We start from the raw sequence: 18,977 nt of genomic DNA, 5'->3' as shown, positions 1-18,977 counted from the left end.
GAAAAGATGGCGTTTTCTTGTAACGAGAAAAATTCTGATGAAAAGAAAGAAAGATTACACACGCCAAGATAGTCACCTTATGTAAGATTCAAGCGACAAAGAAACGTAACGTTTCATTCGCGTAATGTTTCACAGCGCGAGACAATATAGAGCAGCGAGGTTCACTTGCAAGTCGTATAATACAGTGGACAATAATAATGGGGAAAAGAGAATAGCGGTGGCTGACAGTGCTCGAAAGGAAATTTAAGATCACTGGCTCTATGGGCTCGCGATTAATGGGCGAGAGACAGTCACGAGGAGGACGTGGGTACAATGAAGATCGAGAGGCGACGAGAGGAAAGGAAAGGAAGAGGCCAGAGAACCGAGAGAGACCAGAAAACCGAGAGAGAAAAGTAAAAGGCAAGGAAACGCGCGTTGAGAAATGGTAAGGCCGAAAGAAATGAAAACGAACGAGATGGAAGTGGACGCGGAGGACGTCTCGTCGCAGGATTTCATCTTTTCGCCGCCACATCTCCGAGGCGAAGCCGTTGAAATTCATGCAAATTTTACAAGCCGGTTAAATGCACCCGCCAGATTAGCGGCGCACGCTCGAATAAACGTCAGCTTATACGCCGGACCTGGCCGGTTCTTCGCTACCTCGAAGATTATCGTCGAAACTCCGCTGCTCCGCCACTTGCGGATCAAGAAACTTTCAGATTCCCTACGCCACGGTTTTGCCTGCCAGCAACGCGACCAGACTTTCTCCTTACGTGCGTCCGACTGTAGACGAAGCTTTCCACTTGCGGCATTTTCGTTGAAAAATCTGCAACAACAGTTGTTTGCGAGAATATAAAATTCGCGATATTGCTTGTACGAGATTTTAGAGTGTCGATTAGGTTACTTGGCATTTTTTAATCGTTTCAGTGAAGACTATGAAAAAATGGGGAATTATCAATATAATATGAGCCTGATATGTGAAATTATTCTGTGCCAAATGCATGATGAGCAACGCGACTTTCTTCTTACGAGTCTGACTATCGACGAAACTTTCTACTTGCAGCATTCGTTGAAAAGTCTATATAATAAGAATCGTTTGCAAGAATATAAAATTCGCGATATTACTTGTATGAGATTTTAGAGTGTCGATTAGGTTACTTGGCATTTTTTAATTTTCAGTGAAGACTATGAAAAAATGGGGAATTATCAATATAATATGAGCTTGATATGTGAGATTATTCTGTGCCAAATGCATGATGAGCAACGCGACTTTCTTCTTACGAGTCTGACTATCAACGAAACTTTCTACTTGCAGCATTCGTTGAAAAGTCTATATAATAAGAATCGTTTGCAAGAATATAAAATTCGTGGTATTGGTGTATGAGAACTTATAGTGTTGACTAGGTTATTTAGAATTTTTTAATCGTTTCAGTGAAGATCAATATAATTATCAATATAATTTAAGCTTGATATGTGAGATTATTCATTGCCAAATCGATGATACGTAACGATACGTGATGAGCAACATGACCAAATTTTCTCCTTACGAATCTGATTATCGACGAAATTTTCTACTTGCAGCATTCGTTTGCAAGAATATAAAATTCGCGGTATTGGTGTATGAGAATTTATAGTGTTGACTAGGTTATGAAATTTTTTAATCGTTTCAGTGAAGATTATGAAAAAATGGAGAATTATCAATATAATATAAGCTTGATATGTAAGATTATTCATTGTCAAATCGATGATACGTAACGATACGTGATGAGCAACACGACCAAATTTTCTCCTTACGAATCTGATTATCGACGAAACTTTCTACTTGCAGCATTCGTTGAAAAGTCTACAATAAGAATCGTTTGCAAGAATATAAAATTCATGATATTGGTTGTATGAGATTTTGAAGTAACTGACGAGGATGTTTGGAATTTTTTAATCGTTTCAGTGAAGACTATGAAAAACGGAGAGTTGTTAATATAACACGTGTTTGATTATTCTGTGCCAAATCGATAATATATGATGATACATAATAAGCAGCGCCAACAGACTTTCTTTTTATGAATCTACGTATGCCTGACTATCGATAAAACTTTCTATTTGCAACATTCGTTGAAAAGTCTGTAATAAGAATATAAAATTTATGATATTGGTTGTATGAGATAAGAATCGTTTGCAAGAGTATAAAATTCATGATATTGGTTGGTATGAGATTTTAAAGTAACTGATGAGGATGTTTCTTTTTATGAGTCTACGTGATGCCTGACTATCGATAAAACTTTCTACTTGCAGCATTCCTTGAAAAGTCTATAACAATAATCGTTTATAAGAATATAAAATTCGTGCATCTTATTGATTGATTTTAAGATGGTGATTGGGATGTTTGGAATTTTTTAATTGTTTCAATAAAAAGTGCAAAGAGAAAAGAAATTGTTGATATAACGCGAGTTTGTTCTCTATCAAATCGATGATGATACATGGTGATGTCGAAACTCCGTTGTACTATTGCTTTCGAATCAAGAAACTTTCTGATCTCGTACGCTAGGTTTTTCGCGCGCCAAACTTTCTCCTTGCAAGTTTACGTACTACGTCCGACTGTCGACGAAACTTTCTACTTGGCGTATCCGTTGAAAGGATAACGATGATCGATAATCATTTGTAGGGGTACAAAATTCGTGATATTGTTTATGGTTATGTTACTCTTGGTTTTATGACGATGATTTTACAATCGTGATTAGGATGTTGATTACAGAATTTGGCAACTTTTTTCTTTGCACAGTTTCAATGAAAACTGTGCAGAGAAAGACACAATGGATACTACGGATATACATATTAATTGTTTCCGGAGTAGTTTTATTGGTTCAACAGCATGTTTTTAGAATGGCAATTGGAATGTTTTGAATTTTTTAATTGTTCGAGTGAAGACTGTGGAGAGAGAAGATAATTGGTAATACAATATGAATTTGATACGTAGAATTATTCTGTGATAAATAAATCGATGATGTATCGTCGAAACTCTGTTGTACTATTACTTTGATATCGAGAAAACTTTCGAAACTTTTACGATTTGCCTAATGGTAGTGAGGAAAACTACATTTACTTCTTACGTGTCTATGTAAGTACGTACCTACGTCTGACCATCCGTGAAACATTCTACTTGCAGTGTTTCTTTAAAAGTCGATAACGATAACCGATAATCGTTCGCGAGTGTATAAGATTCGTGATACTGCGTGTTTTATTGGTGCCGTGGGATGATTTTAGATTGCTGCTTTAGGATGATTGGAATTTATAGTTGCCTCAATGGAAGCTATAGAAGAAGAAAGATAATAGAAAAATAGGGGGCAAAAAAACCGCGAATTTTCAAAAATATTTTACAACTTTCGAAATATAAAATATTGTTACATTTGTTTTGAAGTAGAAATACCATTACATTTGTTTGAAGTATACAGAGAAGTTGAATTTTGCGAAGACAAAAGATCTCATTGTTTTTGTATAGCTTCTAATACTTGTGTTTGATCGAAAACTTCTTGCCACGGGTAATATAACATGCGTTTGATACGTAGGACTTTTCCATGTCGAGTCGGTGATGCATGATGATGTCGAAACTCTACTTTGAGATCCAGGAACTTTCAGACCTCCTCCTACAGAAGAATTTGCCTGCCAGCAGCGCGACCACACTTTCTCCTTAAGTATCCACGTACGTCTGACCATCCGTGAAACTCTCTACTTGCAGTATACCTCGAAAACTCGATAACGATAACCGATAATCGTTTGCGAGGGTACTGGATTCGTGATATCGAATATTTTGTTAATTCTGCTCAGAAGCTTCTCGTAAAGCTTTACTTTAAAACGATGATGACGAATTTCGTGTTCGAAATCTTTAATTGTTTCAACGAATGGCACAGTAGTGAGAGATAACAATATTATGTTATTATATATATATATATATATTTAATATAAATAAACTATTATATAAAATAATTAATAATATTTATAAATTAATTAATATTTATAAACTATTATATAATTATATAATTAATATTTATAATTTCTTATTTTTAATTAATTATATTATTATATAATTAATATTTATAATTCATAATTTTTAATTTATTATGTACGTATAATTTTCGTGTGTATCGAAACTTATGATCCTTTCAAAGTCAGTTTGATTCAGTTTAAAGGGAAGAAAGAGAAGAAACGTGAAACTAAACTTACATGAAATTATTATGAAAATTATTCGTTCCAAAACTGTCTTACGCGCTCGCAATCATGGCGATTGAACAGCAGGGCGTAAAAATTATTTTTATCATAATAAAATTTATTAATTATTAAACTTATAATATAAGTTTAACCGCTATTGCTGGCACTTTAATTTATCATTATTGATTTTAATTCCCCTATTTAATTTTCATTAAATTATATAGAATTTTTTATTAATTTTATTATAAATACATACATATATATACATATTTAATATAAATAAACATATTTAATACATATTTAATAAAAATATTAATTAATACTTATAAACTATTATACAATTATATAATTAATCTTTATAAACTATTATATAATTATATAATTAATATTTATATACTATTATATAATTATATAATTAATATTTATAATTTTTAATTTTTAATTAATTATATTATTGTATAATTTATATTTAATAAACTATTACATAAAATATTAATTTAATTAATAACCATAATTATACTCGAAGTTCGGTTCACGAACTGAGTGTGCGTTTTGGAAACACTCGAATCGGGAAGGAAGCGAGAGCGTGTGCAAAGGAGGTCGAGAAGATCATCAAAGCGTCACACGCAAAAATTGCCAGTTACCGGCTAGTCAGAGTCGGATTCGCTTTTCCCCGTAAATGAAATACACTTTTTGCCAAAGTTTAGTCCGAATTTCGACCGGGTCGAGACGAGTCGAAAATCTCGAATATCGTATTTCAATGTTTCACCGGACTTTCACTTATCCGGAATGTTTCCTTTATTGGCCGGATCAACCGAGGCTCTAAAAACGAATCCAATTTTCGTCGAGCTCGTTCCGAGCGGAAGTTCCGAGTTGCCAGTCCCAATAAAACCGATTCCCCTATACGATTTGTACACAATACAACTCGTATCGCGAGTTGGTTTTAACTCGAACGAACCTCGCCCGATCTCGAGAGGGAAACCACCCTCTTTCAACTTGTTCTTACACCGCGGCGACTGAACATGACCGACATCGGTGGCAATTCGCGACAAAGAGAATCATCCTTAATTACCGGCAATCGGTGACACCTTTTTGCGGGAAGTTCTACAACTTCTGTCAGATCTCGTTTCACGCGGATCGCTTGCTACCGCGGACCCTGGTCACTTCTGTGTTTGTTCTTTGTCTCCGGCGACAATGTCTCGCGCGAAATTTCCATCTAAATCGAATTAATCCCGTCCAAATAGGTTCTGTTCGTAAAGGTGAGATTTCCTATGATGTCAGACGCACACACGACGAAGGAAAGAAAAGGAACGTGTTTCGACGAATCAACGAGATCTGTTTTTTTTTTTTTTTTTTTTTTTTAGGAAGATTTAGGAATCTTTCTTGTAGGAAATGTCGCGTGTACAACAATTCGTAGGTGTTCGTGAAATAGTGTAAAAAGTCAAGATTTCTTCAGAAAGGTATCCTCACCTCTAAGATAGTTTTTCAGTAGAATTGTTACATTGACACATCGTTTGATCTACAATCTTCAAATAAAAATTGAATTCTCTTCCGAATGAAAATTTAATTATCGTGAAACATGGAACATGGTTCATCGAGAATATCTGACGAACGATAAAAATCATTCGCCGATTTGAGAATTCTCTAAACTAAAAGATAATTACCCTCTTTTGTTAATATAGTTGTATGCTCGGAGCGATGAAAAGAGCAGACGACAAATAAAATTGCATTCATAATCATGGAAGATGCCAGAGAGAAATTCCAAGGATGATAAACACGAGCAAATGTTAGAACAGAAATATACGAAAATGGAAAAGGAAAGGATCGTATTTTTAGAAAATTTTAAATAATTTTAATAATTATAGTATGAATAATTTTAATTATAATATTATATATATGTAGTATGAATAATTTTAATTATAATATTATAAATTTAATTATAATAAAAATAATTTTAATAATTTTGAAAATTTTAAATAATTTTAATTCATTTCTGTAGGAAAACAGGAAAATCGTTCCATCTTAATTCAAAACGATCGTCCGTTTCTTCGTTCGTTTCTTCACGTTTCTTTCTCCTATTATGATTATAGACGATTATTACGAAATGGAGAGTCGGCGAATGTAGGACAGGCAGATCCAAACGAGACGCTTGTTAGTCTTACGCTTCACACGGGACCAAACTATTCAAACAATTAATTTTCATCGTTCGCTTCGTTAAAACTTTTCCAGCCTGGTTTTACAACGTAAAATTGATTGTTGAAGAGGTGCTCTAGTCGATCTGATATTCTCATTTTACAGAGAGATGACAAGAGCGTACGTACATTTGACGAATGCATATAATCTGCAGCATAGAATCTATTATGAGAAATAATGTATTTTTGCAAATTTCCCAACGATTCGTTTATATAGACTTTTTATTATGTGATTTCAGTTTTATTTCTACTCGTGGAACACTTTAAATGCATTATGTTATTTAAATTATATATATAGAATTAATAATATTAATTATATTATAGAATAATATTGTATTATTTTATTATTATTATATTATATTTTGTTATATTTTATCATACTCTTTTACATTTTATTACAATTCTCTGTCATATCGTGTTATGTTATGAATTAAATTACACTATGTATAGTATAATATTACACATAGTATATGTATTAAATTACACATGTATAGTATAATATTACACATTAGTATAACAATACAAATGTGTTACGCAATACACATCATACATATGTATAGTCATCAGATGCGCGAGAATTGTCGATACATTGGTAGAATCAATTCTCGTTCGCCAACGAGCACTGTTCGAAAACACACGACGAAAGTTTCGTACTCGATTCGTCGACGCGATCTCTGAGTTTACTTTTTTCCCATCTTTTCAGCGTTTCTTTTCAGTTGTTTCATTTCTCGTTTCCTTTCCTTTTTTTCTTTTTTCTTTTTTTTTTTTTTTTTTTNTTTTTGTTCATCAAATGGTCGTGCTCTGGAGCAGACGAAGAAATTTAAAAAAAAAAAAAAATAAAAATAAATTCGTTCCGCCAGAACAAACGCGGTGGTTGCAAATTGAAAAATGACAGCCTGTTTCAATTAACGTGTCGGTGCGTTCTCATTAATTCAACGGCCACTACCGCGACACTCCGGCCGCGATTCTCTATTTATCGAAATTAAAAGCCTGGGTTTCATTAAACATCGCGCAATCGCGAGCCGCCATTTTCTAGTTAGTCGTGGAACGTAGTCGTGGAACACACTTTCGTTCGTGCGACGAACATTCGGTTGTTATTGAATTGATAAACTAATCGCGAGGGACTTGTGCACGCGGATTTACCAGACAGCTCCAGTTCAAATTTCTGTGATCTTCTTCTTCTTCTTCTTTTATTTTTCTTTAATTTTCGCATCGACAACGAGGTCATTAGATATGAGTATAGTAGTTTATGTTTTTGAGATATTTTAATACTCTTTGTATGTCATTTTGAGAAATCAGGATCTTGTTTTTATGATTTTAAGAGATGTCAATGCAAGTGGCCAGCAAAATCAAACACCGATTTCTTTTACAGACTGAACGATGAACAGAAGAAGCATCTTCGAAATGTGTCTAAAAATTTTTATTTCTTATTCCTTCCTTTTTTAAAGAAATTGTTTCATTCAGTAAGTTTTTTCCTTTTCTATAAGTTATTCTTTTTTTTTCTACAAGTTCTTTTACGATAATTTCTTATTATTTGTTTATACATCTTCGTCTGGAATTTTGGTGTATAATTTATCGCAAAATGTATAGGTACAGATCTATTCAAATTATTACAAAAATTACTGACTAGATTGATGTAGTGAAATATAAACACTGTATAGAGAATTGCGACTTTGCTGATTCAATTGATTAATTCAATAACAAATCCGACGATACAATTAAATAAAATCCTGGCTTATAATATTTACCGCGATTCTATTTTGTATAATTTTCTTTATATCGTTAATTTGACATAGTTACGTGGAATTTTAAATAGACTAATCGTAAGCTACATCTTTTCACCGTGTGCAACATATATAAAAATCGTTTCAGATTAATCACGACATAGTAACCTATTTATTTTAAACGCTAAGAGAAATGGGATGAAGTTTGGTTTAGTTTCCGATCGATGTCCCCCCTTTTTTTTTTTACCATTCATAGCATCATAGTCGAGAATATTTTAGTATTTCCATTTTTGTGTATTCAGTGAAAGTTTGTTAACTGAATACCGATGCGGCGAAATGAAATTTCTTGAATATCTCCCCGAAGCAAAGGCTGAATTTATCATCCTTTTTTTTTTTTTTTTTTTTTAAGGAAACATATAACTGTAATTTAAAGCGTAGTAGACATGACCTGATCTAATAGAAAAATATTTCCGCTCTTCTTAAATTATTTTTCCTATGTTAACATTATAAATGAAATCAAGACGAATATCAAACTAGCTTTCCTTATTACCTTATTAATTTCTGTTTAAAAATCAATGATAAGTTTCATCATGCATTTTTATTTTTTTAAACATCACCGTATCAATCACAATCGCGCTTATCTGTCCGAATATTCACTGTACAAATATTACAGATGAAATAGAAAAAAAAAAAAAAAAAAATACTAAATTACTCTCCATTACTTCAATTCCACGGTTTTCACCGTAAATTCAGTTCTGAAATCAACAGGGAGGGAGTTTGATCGATCGAAGATCCAAACGAATAAAACGCACCGTTTTCCTTCCAGTCGCTCGATCTCTCTTGCCTATCCACGGCCACTCGACTCCGTTCGATCGGCCAGCCAATCGAGCCAGTCGATCGTCCGCGATTTCCACGCCGCCATCGAGAGAGAAAGAGAGTGGTCTTCAGAGTGATTCTTTTCGGTTGCGATTGTAGCAATTAGTGCTTAATTGCCGCTGCTTCGGGGCTGGCTGGAGAACAGTTCGCCGGCTAGAACAGTCCTCGATGCTATCCTCTTACCTTCGACGAACGACCGGCGAGATTCCCTTGTGCCCGGTCCCCCGTCGATTTATATCCGTGCACAGTGTAGACCTCTTACTCGAAGAGGCTTGTCCGAAGGACACGCCGTTAATCCGGCCACTTAAAAATTTAATAAGCCTTTCGGATGCGACGCTCGGTTTCTCAGCGAAATAATCATTTCGCGGTGAAGAGGCTGGCTCGTTGTCGTTCCAATCGTCGACGACGATCGCCGAGAGAGGACTTTTCGAACTTGAGCCAGGCCACGGCTTTAATCGAGACGAACGGCTGATTAAATATCGAATTGACGTGACTCGCGGTAATTCTCAAGGGCAGGAAGGAAATATAGATTCATTGATTACATATTTCTGGTTATCAGATTATGTTTCGTTGCCAGGATCGGGGGTAATTTCGTCGCGCGGGGTTCATTTTCGCAGAAGAGAGATCGTTAGAGAAAAATTGGAGAGATTATTTTCTTTTTTATTTCGTCTTGGTATTTGATTTAATTTGTAAATGAGAAAAGAATGCTTTTGTGCAGCGCAGTGAATACACGAATATTTTTCACGTAATATCGTAAATACATCACGAGTAATAAACAAATAATTTTTTAATTGTTTGTTTATTTTGTATGAATAGTTCTTTAATTATATATTTCTGGTTAGATTATCTTTCGTCTGGATCGAGGCAATCTCGTCGCGTGGGATTGGTTTTGATAGGAATGAGACGTCATTAGAGAGAAATTATTTTCAAGTAGAACAAACCTTTATGTGGCCAGACACCTTTAAGTAAAATAAACACCTCTGTGCGGTGAAATATCCTTGATTTAATTTTGATATTAATTTAAGTCATCAATGAGAAAAGAACTCTTTTGTGCAGTACGTAAATACATCGTAAATGAATTGTAAACAATTGATACGTGATATAGAATGAACAAAGAAGTGGCATAAAAATATATCAATGCACAAAAAAAACTAGCAAAAAAAAATTGTTTCTGGAGGTGAAATTAATGAAATTAGTATTAGAGATTTTTGTCTGTTTTAAAAGATTTTTATTCAGTTTGTTGATAATTTAAATTTTTGGATTTAGTGACGGATTTGTTAGTGTAAATATTTCAAAATTTTTTGTTTATAATCATGTATTAAATTATATATATATGGTAAATTTATATATATTAGAAGTAAATTAATAGTAATATTATATATATAGTAAATTTATATATATTATATATGTATTAAATTATATATATATATAGTAAATTTATATATATTTATTATATTATATTATATATGTTATATTATAATAGTTTATATAAATATATATATATAATTTATATGTTTATATTTATATAAAATAATATATGTATAATTTATATGTGTATATGTATATATTGTATTATAATAGTTTATATTATAAATTAATTATATATTATAACAGTTTATATTACAATATATTAATTTTATTTATTAATTTTATTATATTATAATAGTTTGTATATATATATTAAATTTATATATTATTCATTTATTACTCCAATTATTAAAAAGCCATTTAAATCATTAAATGTTGCCAAGATTCGCATATCGATAGAAGCAGACGAATCGTATCGTAATAATTTTATCAATCGAACGCTAGATTCCACTAGAATGCATCGTATTATTCATGCTGGCGTAAGCGAGAATTTCGAGAAGAATCTAACGGAGTTTCGCGTGAGCTTCCTCATCATCTCGTTTCGCGGCAATTAACGAAAACTCGATCATCCGAGCGAGTGTCAGGATCCATCACTTGCGACGACGACGAAGCCAGTGAGGCAGCGAGCGTGAAAGTTGGAGGGCCGGAAGTTCACCCGCTTTGCATTTTGCAAAGCCGTCGAAGTTACGGACGAATCTCGGGGTTGCCGAACGTTGTTTACGAATCAAGGAGCGCGTAAATCAGGCTTTAAGATCAACAGGGATTAACGTACTATTCGCAGTAATGAAACACTTCTTTTTCGCGAGAAAGGGCGAGTCCCGAGATATCCGGCGAATTTCCCTTCCTTCAACTTCGCCATTTACTTTCCTCGATGAGATTCCGGACTCTCATAGGCGCCGTGGAATCCGTTGCAGACGCGGAGAAAGATCGCGAAAGCAAGAAATCATCTTGCAATTGTTTACGATGTAAATACGTAGAAACGGATAGGAGCTGAAATTGAAGCTGCTGGCTGGCTAGTCGGGAAAGGAGCTCTGTGTTTTACTTTCGTTTAATTACGATCTTTTGTTTCGCATTCTACGCATCGTGTCACCGTGTTATCAAAATCAATCCAGGATACTTGCGGAAATTCTATCACCATCTACCGAAAATTAATTGTTCAGCTCCGTTAAATCAAAATTAAATACACACAGAATTAATCGGAATATTGTATACGTCGTACATTGTGTATATTGTATATATGTTGTATATTCAGAATATTGTACGTATTGTACATTTCTCATTCTGAAGATTCGTGAAATCTTTCAAACTAGACACGCCAGAAATTTACCAGAACGTGAATTACTTTTATCTCGAAAATACAGTTCCACTTTCGTTTTGAAAATCTTTGTTAAGTTCACGCTTTCGTTCGTACGTAAAAATTGCCCGTTTCACGAGACAATCTCCTTTAGAAATTTATTTTGTTCCAGAGTTGAATTCGACGTCTCCGTCGACAGGCGAGCTGAGTGAATTAGTGGAGAACGACGAATTAACCAAGGAGACAGACGACGACGAGGATGCTGTCGAGGACATCCTTTACATGCGCGGCGCGTCATTCACGATACACCTGGATCCGCCGCCAGAAAATTCAACCACCAATTCCACCAAGATCACCGAAGAAACTAGCGCCCCTCTCGATCGGGTCGAGATTCGAGCCACGTCGCAAGTGAGTGATTTCTTTTTTTTATCAAGATGTATGTCACACATTTTGACAAAGCTTTTATAACAAATTTATTTGATAACAAAGCTCGAAATTATTTCGTAAATTGATAACACATTTAACATTATATCAAGCGACTGATCGATAAGCGACATAACACTATTTTATTCATCCAATAGATAAAGCATTCCCTATTCGAAACAGTTTGTTTGCATGGTTTAACATTGTATTGAATAGTCGGTCTTCAACGCGCATCAAAATATTCCACGTAAAAGTTGTTATAATTTAGATAATGATAGTCGAAGTAAATAAATTTATACAACTATGTTTCTGTCTAAAGAAAAATTTATGTTAATTTTCAGAAAAATACTTGTAATTTTTAAACAATTATAGAGAAGTACGGAAGAGTTTACTGTTCTAGTGTCTAATTATTATTAGATTTTATTAATTGACAAATTAATACAAATGTTCATTTTGTCGACTATCGAATTGTTCAAAAAATTTGTAGCATTTTTCATCGACAGATTTATTCTATTGTATTCTATGATTCTATTATATTTAATAAATATTTTAATGTGGCGATGAAAGAGAGAAATCTAACATTTTTCGGCAGAAGATGAATCGTTATTCGCGAGAAAGGAAAAAAAGAATTTTCCACGAGAATACAACAGCTTCCAGTCTTTTTTTTTTCTTTTCGAAAATTTCGCCACGCACTTTTCGAGGAACTCGGTGCAAATTGAATTCCATATTTCCTACTCGGTTTTTTCAATGCGAGTCGTAAGTCTCGATGCAGAAAAAAAGTTATCCTCGCTTCCGAAATGTCAAATCCTGTTTCATCCCGTTTCTTTTTTTTTTTTTTTTTTTTTTATGCTGCTGCGATTTCGTTCCTTGTAACTCTCAATGATCGATCTAACAGCCATCGGTGTACAGATATCCGACCGGGATTTGTCCAAAAGCGTTCGAAACGCAATTCTGCGTACCGTTGTTTATTATCGTTCCACGTCGGTTCGTCGCTTTCGTTCTCTCTTTCCCTCCTGCGTTCGTTTTTATCTCCCTCCCTTTTCATTCATTAACTGGAAAAACGTAAACGCAGAGCATCACACGGCTTGAAGATTATCGAAATAATTGGAAAGTTGTTGCGTTTGCTCGCTGCGATCCATTTTTGCGACCCACTTGAACTTTCGGGTCGTTGGAAACCGTCATTCACTGGTCATCGATCGCCACGAAAAATTTTATTAATTTTCCCCCAGCTACGAGCAACAGTTTTTCGAAACGAAAACGCAACGCAAAATCATCGAATACGGAATAATTAACATTGAAACTTTTGATCGGTCACTTTGGCCAAGTGAAATAAATCTCATTGCAGTCTGGCAAGTTTCACGCTTTTAGTATCTTCGAGTAATTGGTTTAAAAATCTAGACGATCTGCAGGAAGAAAGTGTTGCAATATTAATTACTTTCTCAGTGTTGAAAAGTTGCAAATAAAATGTTTCATCGAGACAATTCGTTGAGTTTGACAACGAGTTTGTGAAATATTTATTTCGTCGAACGATCCGTGATATTTCGTGAATTTGGTATTACAAGAAAGAGCGAATTTGGGTTCGTGGCTGATAAAAAATCACGTACACAGTCGCGTAAGAATCTCCTCTACTAGAACATTTACGTTACGTCGGACGAATCAGTTGCAGTTCAGTTGATCGAATCGATAGGTTCGATTTCCGCGCTTGTAAAATTATCTCGCCGGGTCGTTTTTGATATCGGTAACGAAAATATCAGAGATTGTACAGGGAATTCCCAAGTGGGTGACTATTCACGTAGTTATCGATAATTTGTCGTGGCATCTGATATTTTGAACTTTAATTCGTTATTATTCGAAACAAAATTGTGCATCGTGTTTCGTAAAATTCCTGTTGCAAAATAACCAATTGCAATATTAATCAGAAACTAATATTAATTCGACGAGAAGTAAGAATTTGAAAAATATTGCCTCTTCTGCCTTAATTTCAATTAATTCTTGATGGGATTTCAAAGACTCATAGGACTACTTTGAATTTCATTTTCCTACGAAAAAAAAAAAAAAAAAAAAACAGGAGATATCTAGGTGAATCATTTTCAATTTCAGTATCCAGAATGTAGAATGTAGAATAAATTCCCAAGTAAACAATAATTTAATTATCAATAATCCATCATTGTGCTTGCTACTTCAAAGTTTCATTATATTCCACTTGTTATTCCATTCTCCCGTATAGTGATCAATGTCAGTGTTAATCACGACGATCAGAAACTAAAAAAATGGAAAATGTGAAAAGAGATAAGGAGGATGCTCGTTTCGAGAAGAGCAGCGAGATAAAACGCGTTCCTCGCGAGGCTCTCCTTCGTTAATTTCAATTAATCCCCGATGAAATTTCCAAGGCTCTTGAAACGACGTCCCTTATCCACGTCTAATCTCATTTTCCTACGAGAGAAAACAGAAAAGAGGAGAAAAAAAAAGAAGAAGAGGAGGAGGAAGAAGCAGAAGAAGAAGAACAGAGGAAAAGCGGAGCGGAGGTGAGGGGAACACGGCTGTTTTAAAAAGCCCGGACTTCCTCCAACCCAGTTCGCCCGGTCTTCCGGCTAAAAACGTCGCGGCGTGTGCAACAGGTTCTTCGTGCACCAGTTCCGTTTCGTTTCTGCCATCTCGAATCTTCTCGGTTTCCCTACCGAAGCTACGCTCACCTTCAAAAAAAGAAAGAAAGAAAGAAAAAACAACGAACTCTTTCTCTATTTCCTTTTAAATCTCTACGCTATATGCCGGCATTGGAAAATGCATCTTCTTTTTGGTTGTCTCTTAGGCTTCAAAGCCACCCCGACGTGACAGAAGATTACCGCAGTTCAAAAGTATACTCTCCTTCTTTAATTTGTTTGAAAGATAATGAGCAATTTTCCCTACTGTCTCTCTATCTGTGTGTGTGTTCGTATTTATCTCATTAATACAAGTTCATTTTTGATGAATGATATTCTCATTTATTTTGTATTTGTCGCGGTCCTTCTTCTTCTTCTTTTATTGTTTTCAGAAGTCTTCTTCATTTACGTTTCCTACCGAGAGATTCGTTTTTATATACCTGTTTCGACAATTTACTCTCGTCTCTTCACGTTTGTTTCGCACACATTTTTTGAAGTTGTACATCATTCAAAAGAATTCATTTACTTTCCTCGTCTCCTTGCAAAGCTACGCTGACACTAGTAGAATGAAAGGTGCAATTCCTTTCTTCAGTAACGGAGAAGCAACCTTTCAACGTTACCTCAACCCTTCTTTCAAAGTTACCCTGAAAAAAAACGCGAACTTGAGATTATTTCTTATCTCTTTCGTCACTTCTTTTCAAGTCTGTTGTCCTGTCACCAGAAAAGACAATCCTCCTTCTTACTCGCCCCTCTCTCGAAGCTAAAATAAAATTCCCCTTCAACCGATCCCAAAGCTATGCTAATGACAAAACAAAAAAAAAAAAAAAAAAAAAACAAAAAAAAATGACAGAGTTCGCCCATGTCGATCTGATTAAGCAGAAAAGCAAACTGAAAATTCTTTCTTATCCCTTTCATTATTTCTTTTCATTCTCTCTCGAAGCTAAAATAAAATTCCCCTTTGACCGATCCCAAAGCTACGCTAATGACAAAACAAAAAAAAATAAAAAAAAAAAAGACAAAGAATTCGCCCAACAATTTTCACGCAGAAACGTAAATTTCACGAAGAAACGACTGGTTCGGTTGGATTCAGGGTCCGAATTTGGAGCAGAAGCTGCCGTCGACGATGGAGAGCATAGTGAGCACGGAGCCAGCGTGCTCGCTGGACTGCGGCCCGGCCGGCAACTGCTACATCGAGCAAAGCCGCGGTGACGGCGACGACCTGATCGGCGACGATGACGGCGACGACGTGTCGGACGACGCCTCGATGGCCATGGATCTCGAAGGGAACGACGTGACTCCGAGACGGAAGCAAGGGTCCTTCAGGCAACGGTGTCAATGCCCCCTCGGCAGAGGTGGCGATCGATGTCAACTCGGTGAGTGATATTTTTCAATTTCAAACGACGAGCACGCACATCTGCTGCATGTACTTAGAAGTACCGAGCGTTCGAGCCTTCCTCCTCGCCTTTCGTTCGATGCTACACTCGATGGGACACCAAGAGGGTTTGGCGGGTGGGGGGAGGGGGAGGGGAAGCGGACGCCGGAAGTATCACGCGGCATCGAGGATGCACCGGCTCTTGGACGAGAGCCAGTGCTCGACTCGAGCAGGGATTCACACCGGCGTGTGACGCTCGAGAAATCGATCGACCGGCGGATTTCACACGGGGGAGCTGGAGTTTAATTATCCAGCTGGACCTTTCCAGCTGGATGATGGGGTTCGAAGTTGAGAGAGGGGCGGAGAGACTCCGTAGCTTGCGGGTTTCAGGTGTCGGTGTCGGTGAGAGAGTTGGATTGCTCTAGACAATTATGCCAATTTCTGTTTCGTTTTCGAGACTTCACTGTTGGGGAAGTAGGAGTTCGATCTACTTGACGCTAAAATCACTTTGACGACTAAAGCTGGTAAAATTTCCTAAAACATCGGAGACGTTAAAGTAAAAGTACTCCGAAAATACTGTTTTATATCTATAAAATATCTAACGAAAATATTCAAAATGGCCCTTTTTACCATTTTGGTAGTTCCAGTGTTAATCAAGCTCGTGTAATTTATAATAATTAAATTTAGGATTCTACCAATTCTTGCAACGTTTGTTCAAACAACAAGAGCTCAAGTGTTCAGATAAGTGAATTAGATCATTAGTGGTATTCTAACAAATGTTTGAAGATTTTATTTCGGAACTGTTTAATTGAATGACAAATCAAAGATTTATATAATGATCTGATAATCTGACCGATAAGAAATGAGCCGTAGAAATTCATTAGAAACGAATAAAATACTTGTTTTTACTTTAGTGTTGTTAATGTTTTTAGTGTTTCAAATTTTTATTTGTTTCACTTCTGAATTGGACACCACAGTGATTGAATAATTCGACGAAACGTCAGAAATCTTCAACAGCATCCAGAATACTCTCCTGTACGATATAACAATAAATCAAATAATTTCCACGCCGTAACTACTACGCCGTAAGTAATTTAATAATTATCCATTAACAACCGAATGCAATTTTCCAATTTTACTTAGCGTGTGCTACGTGTGCTCCTAACATGTAGCAGCGTTAGAAAATTTAAATGTCTACCCTCGATAACAAAGCACTCCGCTACGTCAAAGATAATCCATAAAGCATAGGATTATTAGCGTTGGTAGCAGTCCAGTTGTTTCCGAGATTGCTTCAATTTCGCAAATGGGCGAGGTGTTAAGAAGCCATGGAGCGACACAGTGGCAGAGATTCAAGGGACAGTTCGCCAGAACGGGTCACCATGTTTGCGCCACCGGTGTCACGTGACTTTACGCGACCGCATTGCACGCGTCTACGAATTGCAAATTTCGTTCGCTAGAACCTTTCGTCCTCCACGGGTTACAACGCTTTGATCTTAGAACCATTACTCGTCGCGCGGCGTTGTGTCCCCTCGAGTACGACGGATGACACAATTCAACCAGCCCAGACCATATCGGTTCAATTAAAATTTCACTGCTCGATGACGCACGTTACGCTCGGCGTTTTAACTTTGTTAAAACGCGAGGGCCCCGTGACTGTAGCAGAGAAGGAGGAAAAATGAACGAATTTTTTTTTTTAAACTGGTATATATGCTTCCTGCAATCTGTGGAAATTTGAAATACGAGATTCCACTCGTTTTTGACATTATAAACATTTTTTCTTGTTTCCGTATCGCGGGGATTTGCAAATGTTTTCCATTTGATGTGAATATTTCGCTCCAATTTTCATCCTTTCGGCAAATAACGAAATAAATTTTTGGGATTTGTTCGGTGTACCTGAGTTGTGGAAGCTTTTATTAGGACTTATTTGCTATTTATTCATTAGGAATCGAGAGAGAAGTTTTATTTGGAACGTGTTGTTTGCCAACCGCGTTGTATACTACGTTGTAATCAAATATAACTAATAGTAATTAATATAAAATTAAATTATCAATAAAGTAGAATTACTATTGAAAATCTTTTATACTTTGGCGTGATACGGTTACATGTTCTTTCCAAGGAATAAATATTAATAATTGTGTTGCGTATAATCGCATTCGGAATATGAAGTTCGTAACGATATATTCGATGACACATTTTTATTATGTTACGACATGATCAATAAACGGATAACGTTTTTTTAAAATTCTTCGTCCTCACTTTATTAAATTGCCCCCGGGTGAATCTCATAAAAATTATCAGACATATCAGATGATCAAAGTAAAAACGCTCTTCGATTATTTTGCAAACATTCGGGAATTAAACACAGTTAATTCTGGCATCAGTTAATTCTATAAAATACGAAAGATAGATTTTGTCAGAATTGCTTTCGTTTCGCCATTCTGATGTCGGTTTCTGTTTTGATCGATGATCTTTGTTTTACGCAAAACGCTGATACCAGCGCAAACACTTTTATTTCACCGTGATACGACCAATTCTTTTTTCTTTCTTTTTTTTTTTTTTGTTTTTTCTCTTCCTTTTTTTTTTCTTTTTTTGTTAGCGCGATTCCAGTGGAGAGTCTGCGAGCATACGACCGGTTGCGTTTCTAGCATCGTATCGATATCTGTGATAAACGGTTTTTATTTCGTCGGACATCGTTATTCTGTCCAATATACACTTTCATTTTACAAACGGAATGACAAACAGTAAAGGGAAATGTAGACCCGCGGATAGGAATTGTAGATGACGACGTGTAAGTTGTACATTTCCATGGAGATTTTTTCTTTTTTACAAGTACAGAGAACACCAACAAAAGAGAAAAAGAGAGAGAGAGAGAGAGAGAGAGAGAGAGAGAGAGAGAAATATTAGAGTCAGTTC

The 18,977-nt window shown here is 35.6% G+C and overlaps 1 protein-coding gene across 4 annotated transcripts in view; it reads left to right on the top strand.

Annotated features, from left to right (window-relative positions):
- The window catches only part of LOC122527984, a 124,747-nt gene extending 108,652 nt beyond the window's left edge, over positions 1 to 16,095 (top strand). For all 4 annotated transcript variants that reach the window (XM_043652629.1, XM_043652630.1, XM_043652631.1 and 1 more), the window contains exons 4-5: positions 11,803 to 12,038; positions 15,783 to 16,095. In XM_043652629.1, coding sequence (XP_043508564.1) covers positions 11,803 to 12,038; positions 15,783 to 16,073 — 527 coding nt within the window. In that variant the 3' untranslated portion in view covers positions 16,074 to 16,095. The remainder of the gene's footprint in view (positions 1 to 11,802; positions 12,039 to 15,782) is intronic.
- Positions 16,096 to 18,977: the final 2,882 nt, after the last annotated feature.

This window comes from Frieseomelitta varia, unplaced genomic scaffold (genome assembly GCF_011392965.1).
Source record: "Frieseomelitta varia isolate USP_RPSP 00005682 unplaced genomic scaffold, Fvar_1.2 scaffold_241, whole genome shotgun sequence".
Classification (NCBI taxonomy): domain Eukaryota; kingdom Metazoa; phylum Arthropoda; class Insecta; order Hymenoptera; family Apidae; genus Frieseomelitta; species Frieseomelitta varia.
This window is presented reverse-complemented; position numbering and strand designations above follow the sequence as displayed.